The sequence below is a fragment of the Panthera leo genome, chromosome B3 (assembly GCF_018350215.1).
Source record: "Panthera leo isolate Ple1 chromosome B3, P.leo_Ple1_pat1.1, whole genome shotgun sequence".
Lineage (NCBI taxonomy): Eukaryota > Metazoa > Chordata > Mammalia > Carnivora > Felidae > Panthera > Panthera leo.
In genome coordinates this window covers 3100224-3119321 of record NC_056684.1, presented here as the reverse complement: position 1 = coordinate 3119321, position 19098 = coordinate 3100224, and the positions used below count along the sequence as shown (strand labels likewise).

Genomic DNA, 19098 nt, shown 5'->3' with positions numbered 1-19098 from the left:
TTCTGCCTCAGTTGGACCATGTAAGGACCCGGGCACTGCTGTGTGCTAGAAGCTCCCAGCGATTGCCCTGCATAGTCAGGGATGAGAACCACGGAGTTAAGTTTCTTCTGGGGGAGGAAGAGTCGTGCCAAGGGATCACTGCCGCGGGAACACGACACAGTGCGATATTCACAGGTGCCTTTTCTTTTTCCCATTAGGCTACCAGCTCAACTCGGCCGAATGTGTGGATATCCGCTTGAAGAGGGTAGTTCCCGACCATTACTGCCATTACTACCCCGAAAATGTGAAACCCAAGCCCAAACTAAAGGAGTGCAGCATGGATCCTTGCCCTTCGAGGTCTGCGTCATTGCCCTTAGTGTTTACTCTAAAAAGAAATCAGCCAACCGCCACCAAGACCAGTCCATGTTTGCAGAGTGACATTTGCACTGTGCGACCTTGAACACACGCAGGTGGCAGCTACCCGCGTCCGTAGCCCCGCTCAGCGGGGACGAGGCTCGCCAGCGCACACAGCCCTGCACTCTCCTGTCTGGCTGTGCGTGCATGTGCCCTGATATTCACCCCTCTGTAAGGACCCTCCGTGAGCATCTACACACACAACAGGGAAGCTCTCTCCATCCAAGTACGATGTCTTGTCCATCTGCCAGTCATAAATATCTTGAACTCACCGTTTTCACTTTTAAACTGGGTCGCCCATTACCCCGTGCTGACTTTCGAAGCGTTTGCATTAAGTTCAGTATAAATAATGCATTGCTCAAGCAAGTAAGAAGTTTCAATGCCAAGGCAGAAAAGCGATGCATAAACTATCCCGTTGCATAATTTAGTACCTGCTGACTTGGACTGCCTGGGGAAGTTTCCTGGCTTTCCTACAGTATCTTAAAATAACAGCCACAATATCAAGTCCTAGAATCCCCCAGACAGCTGCCAGCTGGCTGAGGCAGAAGTGTGCAAATGGAAAAGGAAGCATTCTCAGTGGATTTCATTTCCTGTCACTGAACTGCCCATTTCCTGGAATCCCAAGTGAACATAATTATGAATAGAGACCTTTTCAAAGGACAGCTTCTATGAAATAAAATGTCTTGCTAAAGAGTCTACTAAAATGATAGCATGTTAATATCATTAGCATACCAAAATAATCTTCTTAGATGATGGAAAGTAGGTTTATCTGAATGAAGAGACGCTCTTCCCTTTGATTAATTCATAGCACTGGTTTCTTTATTTCCGTGTAACTGGAGATGGCATGTGCCACGGATGGTCCCGAAAACCAAAAAAGATGGTGGGAAGTTTTGGGGAAGGGTTCACAGCACTTGTCATGTTTCGTCTTCAGTCTGAAAGGGCTCTGTCTTTTGGGAGGTCAGATCTGTATGGGTTACATTAATATGTCGATTGATTTAGAAATGACACTGTCACCGTGATTTCATTTGTAGCGACGGGTTTAAAGAGATCATGCCCTACGACCACTTCCAACCTCTCCCTCGGTGAGTTACGTGTTTCCGTTTTCCACTCTGTGATTTGCTCTAAGTAGTTTGCAAGGAACTGTAGTATCTGTAGCAACAGTCCAAAATATAAGAGGGACAGATACTAGATCCTTTACGAGGAGCTACGGGCAAACAGACTTCAACTCCATAAGGAAGATGTGTCAAAGAATCGGATGGAATACACTGCCTCCAACGGTCACGTCTCCCGTCACTGGGGATGTCCGGCCGTTAGAGAGGGAGCTCAGGCCTTGCAGTTGGTCAGAAATTTGAGTCCCCCTTTTATACCCGGATGACTAGTTTCCGACTTTGAGTTTCTCCGGTTCTCTAGTAATATCGTCCTTTAGTGTTGATGGTCTAGAGACAGCTCAAGGGACGCTTCCGGAAGTACTTTTCGCTGTCGCGTTTGCAAGCTTGAAACAGACAAGCCAATGACAAATAAATAATGTGTTTTTATTTGTTCGCTTTTGAGCTGGGAACATAACCCTTGGACTGCGTGCTCGGTGTCCTGCGGGGGCGGGATTCAGAGGCGGAGCTTCGTGTGTGTGGAGGAGTCCATGCACGGAGAGATACTACAGGTAGAGGAGTGGAAGTGCATGTACGCGCCCAAACCCAAGGTCATGCAGACCTGCAACCTGTTCGACTGCCCCAAGTGGATTGCCATGGAGTGGTCTCAGGTAAGATTCCAGACGGGACACTTGGCTTTTCATTTTTATCTTATTTTATTTTCTTAATTTATTGAGATACAGTTTTTTTTTTTAAGCAGTCTCCCTGCCCGGCACAGAGCCCAGTGCAGGGCTTGGACTCACGACCCTGAGATCAAGACCTGAGCCGAAATCAAGGGTCTGACTCGTAACCAACTAAGCCACCCAGGCACCCCAAGGACAGGACACTTTCACTGAAACCTCAGATTTGAACGAACATTGACTAGGTGCTATCGCTCCTTTTGTCACATACGCCCTAAAAGGTGCTCGCAAAATTAAATACCCCGTCACCTCTATTTAGGTTGCCATCTAAAAGTCTTGATTGTAAGTTTAAGTAAAAAGGATCAAAGAGTGTCATTTCTAACATGTGAATGCTGACATTTCAAAATAAAAGTGTTACAGCATTTAAAGAAAAAAATGTGTTCAGCAGAATGTAAATGCCATGTTGATTTCTATCTTTGCCATCTTTCCCTTAAAAAGCACACGAAGAGGTCCTTCTTGAACAGTTTGTGGATAGTTTGCATTTTTCCCCCTTGAGCTCACGTTCTGAATCCACTCTCCCCACAGAAATTTATCCCAACATAATGTACCTTTATGCCGTAGTCTTTTATTGATTACACTCTTCTACTTTTTCCCAAGAATATATGTATAGCAATTGAAATCGTTGTATTTTATTTGAAATTAATTTATTTCAATTTCCTGTGGCCATAGGCTCTAAGTATTAGGAATGCTCCCCCTCCCCTGGATCGTTATTATCACAACAATATAAATATATTTCAAATTTTGGTAAACACTTATTACACATAAAAAGTAAATTTTTTAAATATAAAATTTATTGTCAAATTAGTTTCCATACAGCACCCAGTGCTGATCCCAACAGGTGCCTTCCTCAATGTCCATCACCCACCCTCCCCTCCCTCCCACCTTCCATCAACCCTCAGTTTATTCTCAGTCTTTAAGAGTCTCTTATGGTTTGGCTCCCTCTCTCTCTAACTTTTTTTTTCCTTCCCCTCCCCTATGGTCTTCTGTTAAGTTTCTCAAGATCTACATAAGAGTGAAAACATAAGGTATCTGTCCTTTTCTGTGTGACTTATTTCACTTAGCATAACACTCTCCAGTTCCATCCACGTTGCTACAAAAGGCCATATTTCATTCTTTCTCATTGCCACGTAGTATTCCATTATGTATATAAACCACATCTTCTTTATCCATTTGTCAGTTGATGGACATTTAGGCTCTTCCCATCATTTGGCTATTGTTGAAAGTGCTGCTAGAAACATTGGGGTACGAGTGCCCCTTACGCATCAGCAGTCCTGTATCCCTTGGGTAAATTCCTAGCAGTGCTATTGTTGGGTCATAGGGTAGATCTATGTTTAACTTTTTGAGGAACCTCCACACTGTTTTCCAGAGCGGCTGCACCAGTTTGCATTCCCACCAACAGTGCAAGAGGGTTCCCGTTTCTCCACATCCTCTCCAGCATCTATAGTCTCCTGATTTGTTCATTTAAGCCACTCTGATTGGCGTGAGGTGATATCTGAGTGTGGTTTTGATTTGTGTTTCCCTGATGAGGAGCGACGTTGAGCATCTTTTCATGTGCCTGTTGGCCGTCCGGATGTCTTCTTTAGAGAAGTGTCTATTTATGTCTTCTGCCCATTTCTTTACTGGATTATTTGTTTTTTGGGTGTGGAGTTTGGTGAGTTCTTTATAGATTTTGGATACTAGCCCTTTGTCCGACATGTCATTTGCAAACATCTTTTCCCATTCTGTTGGTTGCCTTTTAGTTTTGTTGATTGTTTCCTTTGTAGTGCAGAAGCTTTTTATCTTCATGAGGTCCCAATAGTTCATTTTTGCTTTTAATTCCCTTGCCTTTGGGGATGTGTCAAGTAAGAAATTGCTACGGCTAAGGTCAGAGAGGTCTTTTCCTGTTTTCTCCTCTAGGGTTTTGATGGTTTCCTGTCTCTTTTAGTTGGAATCAATCCAGAAAATGAGGGTGGGTGGCTTAAAAAATTGTCCATTCCCAGAATGGGTTCAGACCTGGGTTCCGCAATAATTTTATTCCTAGTTTTTACTGCTGGTTTCTTGTTCTGTTTTGTTTTGCACGTGCACACCAGGAAAACTTGTTCACATAAGTAAACAGAACTGAGGAGGATTTTCTTACAGCAAGGCCATTCCGTTCTTGAACTCCTGACCTATGTGCCAAAAGTCACACTGTGATCTATCATCAGAAATCAACATTTTTACCTCTATAACCTGCAGAGCTCATTTTCAGCTCTTAGAAGAGTCCCATCCGTATGTTTTGTCTTGGCTTTAGAGCTTTCATACCACGACCCCACATCTTCATCAATATTGTGACTTTATCGTCACTCACGGTATCAAAAGGGGGGTTGCTAACCGAATCATCTCATTTACCTTTCTCAGCTCTTAATACTTTTCATTTGTTTGCAAACATCAAATACATTCTCAGTAACGAGAATTCATTATCATTAAGGATATATTTCTCCTCCAAAGAGGAGTTCTGGAAATTGTAAATACCGACAGCATTATTAGGGTAAGTGTCCAGCTTCCTGGGGGGGAAGGGGGTGCTATGTGAGAGGAGACAATACTCCTTTGGATTGACCAGTCCTGGTGTGGTTATACCTTATCATCCATCATAATGTTTTCTTTCTCTTTGGGCAGAGTTCTTGTTTCTTTCTTGGCCGATACGCAACAGCCTCTGACAGTCACATATATTTCAAGTTGATAAATCTTGGGGTAGGGGAATCGATTTCCCAGAAATAGGGTCTAATCTCAAACCTCACTCAGTTCATTAGAATATTTGTTCAATGGCAAGAGGAAATCAGATAGGTTTCCTGATAGCCTTTTTTTTTAACTCCCTATTTTTAAAAACTCCAGTAGAGTTAGCATAGTGTTATATTAGTTTCAGTTGTACAGTATCGTGGTTCAGTGGTTCCACATCACGACGAAGTGCACTCTTACTCCCTTTTCCTTATTTCATCCATCCCCACCCCCCACTGCCCCTCTGGTAACCGTCTGTTTGGTCTCTGCCGATACCTTCCCTTTTTGGAGAAGTGAGTATGTTAAAAAAGGCCTTCCTGTCCTGTGAAACTTGTCTGTGACCGTGTAGGAAACATCTACAGACTTAAGAAAGAGTCCTTGAGCTCGATGAGTCGGTGGCAAAGTCATGGTTTTGGCAACGAGAGGCTCCAGGATGGATCCGCTATGCCCCTTGGGAACTGTGTGACCTTGGGCAAGGTCCTTTGGTGGTGGGCTATTTGCTCATCTGTCGGAATGGGAATGAGGCTACTGACCTGAAGGTGCGTTGGGACATGAGTCCGATAACCCCCGCAGGCCGCACCTGTTCATAGTGGATGTCCTAGGACTTTCAGCCCCTCCCTCGGGTGGATCCCAGAATTGGGGAGGCCTGAAGTGTGTACAGTTTGGACTTTGAAGAAGAAAGGATGCGAAATAAAAATATCAGGCACCTCAGTGAATTTTTACTTAGAATAAGCGAAGCAGTTGCAAAATTTTAAAAAACTGACAATGACCCCCAACGTGAACTGTGAACTTTAGTTAAAACAATACAGCAGCATTGGTTCCTCCGTTGTGATAATTGTACCACACTCACACAAGATGTCAGTAATAAGGGAGACTATGGGGGTGAGTGGGGGCAAAGCAGAACTCTGGACTGTATGCTCAGTTTTTCTCTAAACATAAAATGGTCCTAAAAAATAAAGTCTATTAATTAAAAAAACCACATACTTATGCACATATGTACTCCCCAACATATGTACATAAATTGAAATGATATCCTAGGCTTTCATGACAGGAAAATACTCCATTTGTCAGTAAGAGAACCTTCCAAATCATAAATAAATAATTCAAGGAAAAAATGCAACACAAACCATGAAAATTCAGACAAAATAGCAAAATGTTTATTTAGAAAAGTTGTTTTAATATATTTATTTTTGAGAGAGTGAGACATCATGAGCCAGGTCGGGGGGGGGGGGGGGTGGGGTGTGGGTACAGAGAGAGGGAGACACAGAATCTGAAGCGGGCTCCAGGCTCCAAGCTGTCAGCACAGAGCCCGATGCGGGGCTCAAACCCACGAGCCGTGAGACCCTGACCTGAGCCAAAGTCGGAGGCTTAACCGACTGAGCCACCCAGGTGCCTTGCAGAATGTTTTTATTAATTTTAACTGCTTGATATTTGTACAGTATTTTTCCTGAGCTTTGTGGCTGAATACTTTATGATGGCCTCTTCGTGTGATCGCAGTTTTGCAAGATCGATTTCTATAGACAGAATGGAAAGAAAATCCCTTAGTGTGACTGATCAGAACTTGATTTTTTAACTAATAGTTTAAAAAAGTTTCTATTTCCCATGTTCTCAAGTTGTTTTGGATAATGTCATTACAAATTTAATCAAATTTGAGAAAACCTATATCAAGTCTCTTTCATATCGAACAGAAAATTTTCGGGTCATTTCACTTTTTCTTGTGCTGTGGCCTCATCTGAAATACTTCTCAGGTTGAGAATTGGACGGAGACCTTGCAAAGGGAGGGGCCCTGAAACATAAGAATCAGGGGAAACCAGCTTCTATCCCCTTCTTTACATACTGTTTGTCTAATGGTCTTTTGTGTTTAGTACTCACGTCGATCAGGGGCTCTCCTTGGCTTGAGTCATTAATGCCTTTGTGGATCTCCTCGTGGACAAGAATTTCACTGGCTTCTCATTTCTTCTTTGAAGTGCACGGTGACTTGTGGCCGAGGGTTACGTTACCGCGTCGTTCTGTGTATCAACCACCGCGGGCAGCACGTTGGTGGCTGCAACCCACAGCTGAAGTTACACATCAAAGAAGAATGTATCATCCCCATCCCGTGCTACAAACCGAAAGGTAAGTTTGTGGTGCATGTTAAAATTAAATCAAGTGGTGTTTTCCCGCTCTCATTCGAATATCGCAGGATTTACATTTCAACTTAACCGTCTTAGGAAAACCGTCTTACCGACAGATGGCAGTTAGACTGTCCACCAGGTAAAGAAGCTGGACCCACTTGATAAATTGATCTGGGGGGAAGCTGAGTGCTTATCGACTCAGTACGTTTAGAGTGGCTCCTATCTGTCTGGGTTTACACCAACATTTCTCGCTGGACACGGAATAATCTGATGGAATCCCTGCTTTGAAGAAAAAGAAGGAGGATGAGGAGAAAGAGAAAGGGGAAAAGAAAAGGAGAAGGATAAAGAGAAAGAGGAGGAGGAAATTTCCCCCAGGGTTCTCATTCTTTTTTCCCCCGCAGTATTTTGTGCGTACCTTCCCCTGGAGTGTATGTCTCTTGAGGGAGGGACAACATCATCTTTATCACGTGTCCTGGTGCCTACCTACCGTGGAGTAGATGAAGACTTTTGGCTCCCAATGCAGATCTCTGGATGCTTTTTGAATTTCTTCTATTATTCCTATTTGTTCCCCAGGAATGAGCAGAAATGGGTAGCATCCACGGGCCGGAAGTCTTGGCATCATCTCTCAGATATACATTCCTTTCCATACGTGATTATTTCCATGTACTTGAGTGAGGTATTACCAACCCTTATGACAAGTATTTCCTTTCTGGAAATGGAAAAAGGATTATCCTCACTGGTTGGTCCCAAGAAGTCTTCCTTAGTCTTTTAGAAAGGATGGTACAATTCTCCTTCATTATTTCTGAGTTCATTATCCATACATAGAGCCTTATAGTCAACCGTTTCACAAATACTTATTTACTCTGTCCGCCCTTCAGAAAAGCCACGTGGTTGCCCCACAAGGTGCAAGGACGTCGTCGGTGAAGTCTTTCCTCCTGCCTTGTGCACTTGATAGTTCTTTCACAGCCACCGCCTCAGGGTCTGTGATTTCCCTGAAGCAGCCCAACATTTCCTTTCTCATTTCATAACCTAGTGTGTTCCTTTCTTCATGTCTTGCGAGGCTTAAAAGCACAGAAAGGAGCGCACATCTTGCTCCCGCGTGATGGGTATGATCGGCAATCAGCTCCCGCGACAACTACACCGATAAAAGTTTGAGTAAACCTCCTCCCAGTTTTCTCAACATCTACGTTGATTTTCTCCATTGATCTCTTTACTCTTGGGCAAGGGGGATTTGTGGCAAAAGAGAGCAAGCTGATACGGTTGAAGTAAGAGCTTTAATATGTAAACAACAGAGATTGGTATTGGTTTATAGAAGGCATTTTTTTTATATAAAAGGCATTTTTATGCTCACTTGAAGAACATCTTCAGCTGTGCTATGGGATCATCTGGTTGCACTGGGATAATGTGTTAATGAAAACAATACACGACAGAAATGTTCGGTTCACTCCAGAAGCCGCTTCAGGTCCTGTTATAAAAGACTCCACTTTGCATTTGAAAAGCGTGACTGCTTTATTGATGAAACCTTTCGCAAATAACAATCGATCGTGTATCCAGCTGCTTTAAGCTTGTTGTTTGTGTTCCCTTTTTCTTAGAAAAAAGCCCAGTGGAAGCTAAATTACCGTGGCTGAAACAAGCCCAGGAACTAGAAGAGCCCAGAAGAGCAACCGAAGAACCATCGTGAGTCCAGGGCCTTTTATGGGTGTAATCAGGGCATAGCCAGTTAACATGATCTATGTAATTTTTGTACTTATTGGAATACAATGATACATTTCAAATCCAAATGACCTGAATTTTCAGACTCTAGAGAGCTCGAGCTGGCTGGAAGTCTTCTTTATTTCACAATTCAGCAGTTCTACTTTGGCATTATCTGTGAGAAGCACATAAAAGAACAGTGTGTGTTAACTCAAAGCAGACCCAGTGGTCTGTTACAATTAAGAGATTGGGGGTAATTCCTAGATCTAGATTAACACGTATGATTTGACCAAGGACCATGACAATCTTGTACAGATCAATCGATCATTCCATGGTTAAGTCATGGCCAACCTCTATAAAACCAATTTACTTGAAATGTATCAGGGTGGCCCACGTGATTATAAGGAGAAATCCTGGAGCCGCTGTGGGAAGGAGCAGTGGAAATAATGTGGCACTCTGCATCTTGGAGCCTAGAACCGCCACTTTGAACTGTGTGACCGTAGACAAGTCTTTATTTTTTCTGCGTCTCATTCTCCTTACCTATAAAAGGAGCAGGCTGAACTCGATCTCTCCAGGGTCCATTCCTACTTAAAAATCTAATGACTTCTATCCACATGTGATTTGGCAAGTCTGGGGTGGAATGGTGTCAGTGGAAATGGAGAATTAGGAGTAAACCAGAGACACCTTCCGGAAGCCGAGGGTACAGACCTAAGGAGAGCAAGGAATCAAAGGCACCCTGAGATTTTTTGTCCAGGAGTCGAGAAGAGCAGCAGGACCAATGACAGACTCGAGTAATTGGACAGGACAGCTGAGTCCCTGTCACATACGTGAAGTCTGTGGCGCTGACAGCCTGTTTACCAAGGGAACAATCCCTAGAGTGTTCTAGGAAAAGGGATCTCAATATGGCTGGTCTCCAGCTCAGAGCAGGTATTTCTTCCTCAGCACCTTCAGCAACAGACGGAGCTCCCTGCATTGAGAGACAGCTCATCCTTCTGTTGAACCTCAGGAGTTATAGGCAAGATTTTTTTGCCCCTGTTGAGCTAAATATACCTCCTTCAAATTTCGGATTTCTGAAACAGGAAAAAAAACCCACAAAAACCCACATCTGTGCCCCATCCCACGTGATGGATTTTCACAAATTTGAAGAAAGCTGGATCACAAGAGTGCAGCCTTTCCCGGGCTCATCACTCTTAGCGTTTTCCAGCGGTTTTCATGTGTTGTTTTTAGATCCCTTACCAACCTCATTGCTGTTTTCAGAACACGCTCATTTATCAATGTCCTTTCCAACTGGGGACCAGCCCAGTGAGCCCCTGAGGAATGTGGATTACTTCTCTATGAGAAGGCACCATGCCTCTAGCAATGCGGGCCAAGAGAACTGGCACATCCCACTTAGGACATGCGCAGAAAAAACTTTTCCACGTGGACTACTGTCGGGCCTGGAAATGAACCCAGTGGTTTCTTCTGAATGACCCCAGAGTAACTAACTGAAGAGAGAGGGGTTCTGGGCTCATGACTGAAGCTTGGTGATCTAGAGGAAGGGGGGGGGGTGTCACAAGAAGTGGGTAATGCAGGAGAAGGAGTAATGAGAAGAGGAAGGAGGGGACACAAGGAAGGACCACAGTTGTAAAGACCAAGGCAGTATAGCGTTTAAGAAGAGTTGCAGATCTCATAGAAAGCCAAGGAGAAGCTATGTGGACTGAGGAAATACTATTTAGATGGACAGGAGTCTTTTCCCGTTAATGTTAGGGTAAGATCACTGAAAGGGTAGAGAAGTAATCATTGCAGAGATTTAAGAAACGAATTCCCAGTCAGAAGGAAGTGGGTATTTGACGACTGAAGAACGAGTAAAGATCGGTAGTCAAGTTGATGGAAAGAAGCGGTTATATGTATGTTTGATTTTTAATTGTTTTTATTTGAAGCTAGGATGACCTTAAATATATTAACAAGGTAATAAGGATCGTACACAAATCAGTTAACATGCCTGCGCCTCCGGACTGTACAAGAAGGATATTGGGCTCAGCGTTACTGGAACCTTCTCCCCGCTCCAATCTCCTGTGATTCTATAAGCGAAGGAAAGAGAGAGATTTGAGACACTCAAAAGGGAGTGTGTAGTTGTCATGCCGGGAAGGCTATAGAGTTGTCAGACTGGGGTGACACATCCTACCAGGTTCTTCTGTCCCCAGAACACAACGAGATCATGACAGCTACTCCTTCTGTGTGTCCTCTCTTGGCTAATGGGATTGCTGTCCAGTTCCCCAAACCGCAAGCCTGGAGTCACTCTTGCCTGTCTCTCATTCTTCCCTTACATGTCGTTAACCACCCGCTGTGCCAGTCATATCCACCAAAATGTGTCTCCATTCCAGCTCCTTCCCTCCCTTCCCTACTTCCATCCTCTCCAGGTCCTGAACTCACCCCTGCACCAGCCTCCTGATTCGCTTCCCCCTCAGTCCCTTCGAACCTACCCATTCCACAGCTCTTGGACTAGACCAGCCAAGGCACAAATCTGATTCTTTCCTTCCAATGTTGCGAATACCCCAGAGGTTCCCCATCGCCCAGATATTTACACTCGTTCACAAGGCCAACCAGACTTAGCAGGCGCCATCACCCTTCCTGGCTCCCGGCCTCATCCCTAACCACTTTCTTGCTTTGCCTTGAGGGGGACGTTCCAGCCACATGGAGCTGCTGGTCGTGCCTGGCCTTCGTGAAGCTGCCACTCACGTCCACACTCCCCTTGTACCGATTTTCTTATTCGAGTGTAGGTGACGCGCTTTCATCAGAACCACTTGTGGTGCTACGTAATTGCAGATTTCTGGGCCCCGCGTGGCAGACGCTGGGGGGTGGGGCTTAGTCACTAGAACGTTTTCGGCTCTGCCAGATACCCTTTGGTGTGTGTGTGGCAAAATATGCATGGCAAAATAGGTGAAAGGGATGAAGAGGTGCAAACTTCCAGCTATAAAATACACAAGTCACGGGGATGAACAGGGAACAGAGTCCATCGTCGTTCGTAACTTTGCGTGGTGACCGACAGTCCTGATGCCCATCGTGGGCATCGTTTCATAACACGTAAAAATATCAGCCCGCTCTGATGCACGCCAGAAACAGCTAGAATGTCGTATGTCAGCTGCACTTCAATTTTAAAAATTACCTCTTTAACCATTTCTAAGGGTACAGTTTAGCGGCCTTAAACTACACTGATGCCGTTGTGTGACCAGCCCCACCACCCACCTCCAGAACCGCTTCATCTCCCCCAACATATACTCTGTACCCGTTAAGTGCTAACTCCCCGTATCCCCCTACTGGCCGCCCCCCAGCCCCCAGCACCTCGATTCGACTTTCCGTCTCTATAAATCTGCCGCCAGCGTTTTTAGCAAGCACCCCAAGTGACTGGGGAGGGAGCATCCAAGTTTGGGAACCACTAGATCAGAGAGTCCGAAGGGTCCCTTTCAAGGTCTGAAAATCCCGTCCATTTTCTCCTTTTCTAAATTTTTTATTTTTATTTATTTATGTTTAATGTTTATGATTTATTTATTTATTTATTTATTTTTGAGAGAGAGAGAGAGCGCAAACATGGGAGGGGCAGAGAGAGAGGGAGGCACAGAATGAGAAACAGGCTCCAGGCTCTGAGCTGTCAGCACAGAGCCCGACGCTGGGCTCGAACCCACAAGCTGTGAGATCATGACCTGAGCAGAAATCAAGAGTTGGACGCACCCCCCCCACCCCCCCCCCCCCACCCCCCACCCACCGCCGTTCATTTTATTGGAAGGGACAATACCATGTAAGCTCCAGGAGGTCCGGGCCTCGTATTCATTCCAAGCCTGCTTATCCATCAGTCCGCCTGCCTTTGCTGGTGGTTCCCTCCTCCCCTGACTCCCTGAGCAGAGCTCATGTGCCCTTTCCTGCAGAAAGACCCCACTCGTGCCTGTCCAGCATGGAAGAATGAGCCTGCACGCACCTGTTCCCGGCCTCCTCCCCACTTCCTCTCTCTCTCTCTCTCTCTGTCTCTCCCTCCCTCCCTCCCTCTGTGGTCGCTATGCAATTTTCCTTTATAATTCACGCTGCTGGCAGGTTCTGGCATGTTCCTGGCTGTCTAGTGCGAAGTTTATAGTTTCCTCCCTCCCACCACTTCTGACTCCGTGCATTCCCTCCATTTCCAAACAGGACCACAGCATACCTCAGCTTCCAGTTCATCCCTTTATAACCACTGTCCTTTGTGGTTTGGGGATGCTCCCTTGTTGACAACGGAGGAGAAGGCGAACGCAGCTATATTTCAGATCCCTTGAGCAAAGCCTGCCAAACCCGCCTGGAGAAGATAAATATTTCTGCCTCTGTGGTTTCCCATGGCCTGGGCTCTGAATTTACACAGGGAGTGGATGTTCTAAAGCTTTATTTTTTTTTTTTTAATTAGGAAAATAAAAATTACAGCTTATAAAGCTAAGCCAGGGGAACTACAGTTTTGACCTTCTTAGCTTTCCGCTGGGGAATGTGTTGACAGTCGATACGGTTATTCTTGTTTTCAAAGGCCTTCCCGGGAGGCCTCCGACTTTCTTTGGGGTTCGCGATGCTTCCGCAGCTCGGTCGCCCCATTCTCCCATTTTTCATAGATGAAAACCAAGGAAAGAGGGCAGGTTTGGAGCGCCTTGGGTGTTTTCCTCACTGCTATGTTCGCTTCTCCATTTGTGGAAGCTGTATCCGCTACCATCAAAGTATGTCTTCTTTGAGACATCTGGTTTTCCCGCAAGAACAATAATGGCTAATATTGAGGACATCGTTTGTGCCAGGTGCCTATGTGGTGGGTTAGCTCACTCAGTTCCAACGATGTCCCCACGAAGAGGTGTAATTATTACCCTCACTTTAGCGGTGAAGAAAGCAAGGCACAGAAGAGGTTAGGGAATTGCCCAGCCCTTCAGGACCGTTAAGTGGCAGACGGTGATTCTCTGGCATGTGATTTTAGGAAGCGCTTTAGTTTTACCTTACGTGACCTGAATTCAAGCTGCGCGCATCTGTAGGTTGGTCCGAGGACCTGCCTTCAGGACCTACGCGAACTTGAGATGGTCTTGAGATGCACACGGGCATCAGAAGAGCCGCACGTCAAGTACGTGGGATTGTGTGCAGGCCGGCTGGCCACGCCTGGATGCTGACGTCCGGAGTGTGGGGAGGGGCCGGTGGGGGAGAGAGGTTGGTAATGGCAGCAAGGATACAGCGGGAAGCTTAAGCAGGTCTTGGAAAACTTCTCGATTCACTAAGGAACTGGGACTTCCTTTGGAGGCAGTGGGAGGTTTTCACAAGTGAGGCCATCACGATTACATCCTATTTTATTTATTTATTTTTAAATTTTATTTAAATCCAGATTCGTTAACACATAGTGTAATAATGGTTTCAGGAATAGGATTTAGTGATTCATCGCTTACATACAACACCCAGTGCACGTCCCAACAAGTGCCCTCCTCGATGCCCATCATCTGTCTAGCCCATCCCCCACACCCAGCACCCCTCGAGCAACCTTCAGTTTGTTTTCTGGATTTAAGAGTCACTTATGGTTTGCCTCCCTCTCTGTTTTTATCTTAGTTTTCCTTTCCTTCTCCTATGTTCATCGGTGGTGTTTCTTAAATTCCACACGTGCGTGAAATCATATGGTGTCTGTCTTTCTCTGACTGACTTATTTCGCTTAGCATAATACACTCTAGTTCCATCCATGTTGTTGCTAATGGCAAGATTGCATTCTTTTTTTAATGTTTATTTATTTAATGTTTATTTTCATTTATTTCATTTTATGTTCATTTATTTCAGTTTGTGTTCATTTATTTAATGTTTATTTATTTTGAGAGAGAGTCAGAGAGTGTGAGTGGAAGAGGGACAGAGAGACACAGAATCCGAAGCAGGCTCCAGGCTCTGAGCTGTAAGCACAGAGCCTGATGTGGGGCTTGAACCCATGAACCATGAGATCATGACCTGAGCTGAAGTTGGACGCTTAACCGACTGAGCCACCCAGGTGCCCCACAAGATTTCACTCTTTTTGATGGCTGAGTAATATTCCATTTGTGTATGTATGTGTGTATATGTGTGTGTGTGTGTGTGCGCACACACCGTATCTTCCTTATCCATTCACCATCATGATTACATTTTAGAAAGATCTTTCTGGCTGTCTGCAACTTGTTTCTAATCATTCACTATGATAAAAAAGGAACTGTGGAAAATGTCAAATTACACATCTCTGTGTAGACCGGACACATTTGTTGGGGTGGAATTTCTGGGCCAGAAGGCACATCGAAGGCATTGAATTTCTTTGGTCAAATTGCATTTCCGAAATTCAGTACTGATTTGCCAACCAAAGCAGTCCTGAAGCCCACCCTGTTTCCCACACCTCCATCAAAATGAGGAAGTTTCCTTTTTTCAAAAAAAAATGCTATTTTCTAGTACAGTTGACTCTTGAACAACATGGGTGCGAACTATGTGGGTCAACTTACATGTGGATTTTTGCAGTGTGGCACTGTGAATGTATTTTTTTTCCTTATGATTTTCTTTCCTTTTCTTTTTTTTTTGGAGAGAGAGAACACACGTGCGCGCATACACATGCGTGAGCAGGGAAGGGACAGAGGGAGATGGAGAGAGAACCCCAAACAAGCACAGAGCCCAGTGTGGGGCTTGATCCCAGACCATGAAATCATGACCTGAGCTGAAATTAAGAACCAGATGCTTAACTGACTAAGGCATCCAGGCACCCCCCCCCCCCTTATGATTTAATAGCATTTCTTTCCTCTAGCTTACTTTATTATGAGAAGACAGTATATAATACATAGTACATATAAAATATGTGTAATTGACTGTTTACGTTATGGGTAAGGGTCCATTGGTTAAGTGTTTGGGGAGTGAGAAGTTGTATGTTGATTTTTGACTGTAGGCAGGGGGATGAGGAGAGGGTCAGTGTCCCTAACCCCTGAGTTGTTCAAGGGTCAGCTGTATTTTCTTTTTAATTTTTTTTAACGTTTATTTATTCTTGAGATAGAGACAGAGCATGAGTGGGGCAGGGGCAGAAAGAGAGGGAGACACAGAATCCGAAGCAGGCTCCAGGCTCTGAGCTGTCAGCACAGAGCCTGACGCGGGGCTCAAACTGACGGACCTCGAGATCATGACCTGAGCCGAAGTCGGAGGCTCAACTGACTGAACCACCCAGGCACCCCAGGGTCAGCTGTATTCTTAACGTTTTCGTGGTTTACCTTTAACTTTGATCCATGGAGAATGTACTCTGACGTGTGGTATGTGGTGTTGGTCTAACTTAATTCTCCCTCGAATAATTAACAAGCTGCCCCGCACCATCTAGTGAATAATCTAGTGCGCACGCTGAGGTCACAATACCTTCATTGTGTAAATGGACCACTCCATCGTCAGTGCCAGAGTACGGGAATTACTGCAACTTTTTAGAACTTTTTTCTGTCAGGCTCTGCGAGGGCTGTCTCATTGTTATTCCTTTTAAACGGCTCATGATGGTCCTCAACTAACCTCCCATAAAACCTTAGAGTTGTCTTGTCTGTTTCCACCCTCCTTCCCCCTAAATCGGATCGGAACTGTGTTCATTTGCTAAATCAATTAACGGGGGATGCACATCTTTAGTGTTGAGTCTTCCCATTCAGAGGCATGTGCTGTTCTGTCCAGTGAATCAGATCTCTGGGGTCAGAACCCCTTCAGTATTTTGTGGTTTTAATCATACCAGCCCTGTGCTTTTTTTATAGAGTTTTTATTCAAAAGCTCCTGTGTTAAGCCTCAGTCTTTTTCATCTGTAAAATCAGGAAAATAACAGTACTTGTTCATAAGGTTGTTGTGAAAATTACATTAAATGATAAATGTAATATTCTTTGCACGGTGCCTGGCAATGAACGCCAGCAACAAATGTTGGTTGAATTTTGAGAAACCTGGTAGTTTTAGGATAGATGGATAGGGACTTTGTTTTTTATTATTATTAGAGAGAGAGAGAGAGAGAGAGAGCGAGAGAGAGCGCAGACAAGTTGGGGGGGCAGAAGAGGGAAAGAGAGAACTTTAAGTATGCTTCACCTTCGGTGTGGAGCCCAACTCAGGGCTTCATCTCAAAACCCTGGGATTATGACATGAGCTAAAATTAGGAGTCAGGTGCTTAATTGACTGAGCCCCCCAGATGCCCCATGCATAGGCACTGTTTCATTGAACTTGTATTTTTTTTCTAAAAATTTTCAATGAACTATACTGTTTTCCATAGTTATATCATCATTAAAGAATCACTTCATCTTCTTTCCTAAAATTTGTACCTTTTACCTTTCCTTATCTCATTTTGTTATTCCTTATACTTTTTCCATTTCTGAAGAGATTGCATTTGTATCCCGTATAGATTTTGAAATTAGAGTCTTTGTATTTTAATAGGAGAGTTTAATTCAGTTAAATTTATTATGATTGCTGATAGTTCTGGCCTCCATTTTTTTTCTTCTTTTCTCTTAAGGTTTATTTATTTTTGAGAGAGAGAGAGCACATGCGAGAGAGAGAGCATGAGCAAGGGAGGGGCAGAGAGAGACACACAGAATCCAAAGCAGGCTCCAGGCTCTAAGCTGTCAGCACAGAGCCCAACGCGGGGCTCGAACCCACGAACCGTGAGATCATGACCTGAGCTGAAATCAGATGCTTAACTGACTGCGTCATCCAGGCACCCTGTTCTGGCCTCTATTTTAAGTTATCTCCTTGTTTCTCATAATTTTCTAGATGATGCGTGTTTTCTGGATTCATTTTCTCCAGTAACTGGAGATCAATCCTTTGTAATTTCATCTTTTTCTGTATTTTTTTTTAATCACCAACATCCCTTTTCTATTGACTTCTCCATCTTTAAAATGAGTAAGTTGACATAGCTGGCTTTCTTACCAACCTATTTCAAAGCTCCTGGTTTCTAAAAAGAAATTTTTAACCAGGTGTTTTCCTTTTCTGTGGCCGCAGGAGCAATTTACCACACACCTAGTGGCTTAATAAACATTTGCTATCTCAGTTCTGTAAGTCAGGAGCCCAGTAGATTGAAGTGGTTCCTCTGCACTGGGTCCCACGAAGCCAAAATCAAGGTGTCTCTCAGCCTGAGCGCCTGTCTGGGGCCCTGGGGGAGAATGTGCTTCCAGTCCTATTCAGGTAGTTGGCAGAATTCAGTTTCATGCAGTTGTAGAATCGAAACTCCCATTTCCTTGCTGGCTGTCGGCCAGTTGTTCTCAACTTCAAGGGGTCGCCTGCACTCCTTGGCTCCTGGCCCCTTCCGTCTCCCAGCCAGCAGCAGCTGGGGTGCCTCTCGTGCTCTGAATCTCTCGCGCTCTTTTCCTGCATCTCTCTGACTTCAGCCAAAGAAATTTCTGTTTTTAAGGACCTGTGATTAGATTATCCTGCTAGAATAATCTCCTTATCTCGAGGCCCATAACCTTAACCATATCTGCAGAATTCCTTTTGCCATGCAATATAACATATTCACAAATTCTAGAGACTAGGGTGTGAGCATCTTTGGGGTGGCCATTATTCTGCCTGAAACACATAAGTTTTTTTTTAATTTTTGTAATGTTTGTTTATTTTTGAGACAGAGAGAGACAGAGCATGAATGGGGGAGGGTCAGAGAGAGAGGGAGACAGAATCTGAAGCAGGCTCCAGGTTCTGAGCTGTCAGCACAGAGCCTGACACAGCGCTTAAACCCAGGAACCACAAGATCATGACCTGAGCCGAAATTGGATGCTCAACCGACCGAGCCACCCAGGTGCCCCTAAAACTCTAAGTTTTTATGTTCATCATTTTTTATCACTTTTTCCTGGGAGATAGTGTGCCTTTCCAAGCTGTATTGTAGGCACTTTTTTTTTTTTTTAACATGTTTTATTTCTGAACACTTTGTCTGTTTGTCTTGTGTTAGAACCTCTACTTGAAGAATCCAGGCATCTTCAATATCGGATTATTTCAGTTTTCTCTCATTTTGTCTCTAAAAACTGCCAGGGTGCCTGGGTGACTCAGTCAGTTGAGTGTCCAGCTTCAGCTCAGGTCGTGATCTCACAGTTTGTGGGTTCGAGCCTCACGTCAGGCTCTGTGCTGACAGCTCAGAGCCTGGAACTACTTTGGATTCTGGTCTCCCTCTCTCTGCCCCTCCCCTGCTTGCATTCTGTATCTCTCTCTCTCTCTCTCTCTCTCTCTCTCTCTCTCAAAAAAAAAAATTAAATAAACTTAAAAATAAAAACTGCCATTTAAAAAAAATCCGTTTTGAAGAGGTAGAATTTACATACAGTAGGCGGTATCTATTTAAAGTGATGAGTTTTAACAGGTGTAAACAGCCACCCAGCCCCAGCCTCAGGCAGGATACAGAACACTCCC

General features: G+C 44.5%; 1 protein-coding gene across 1 annotated transcript in view; it reads left to right on the top strand.

The window, feature by feature from the left end:
• Positions 1–19098, top strand: part of ADAMTSL3 (ADAMTS like 3) — a 347575-nt gene that overhangs the window by 214417 nt on the left and 114060 nt on the right. The window contains exons 11-15 of the mRNA XM_042940846.1: positions 198–336; positions 1425–1475; positions 1945–2149; positions 6919–7066; positions 8658–8742. Coding sequence (XP_042796780.1) covers positions 198–336; positions 1425–1475; positions 1945–2149; positions 6919–7066; positions 8658–8742 — 628 coding nt within the window. The remainder of the gene's footprint in view (positions 1–197; positions 337–1424; positions 1476–1944; positions 2150–6918; positions 7067–8657; positions 8743–19098) is intronic.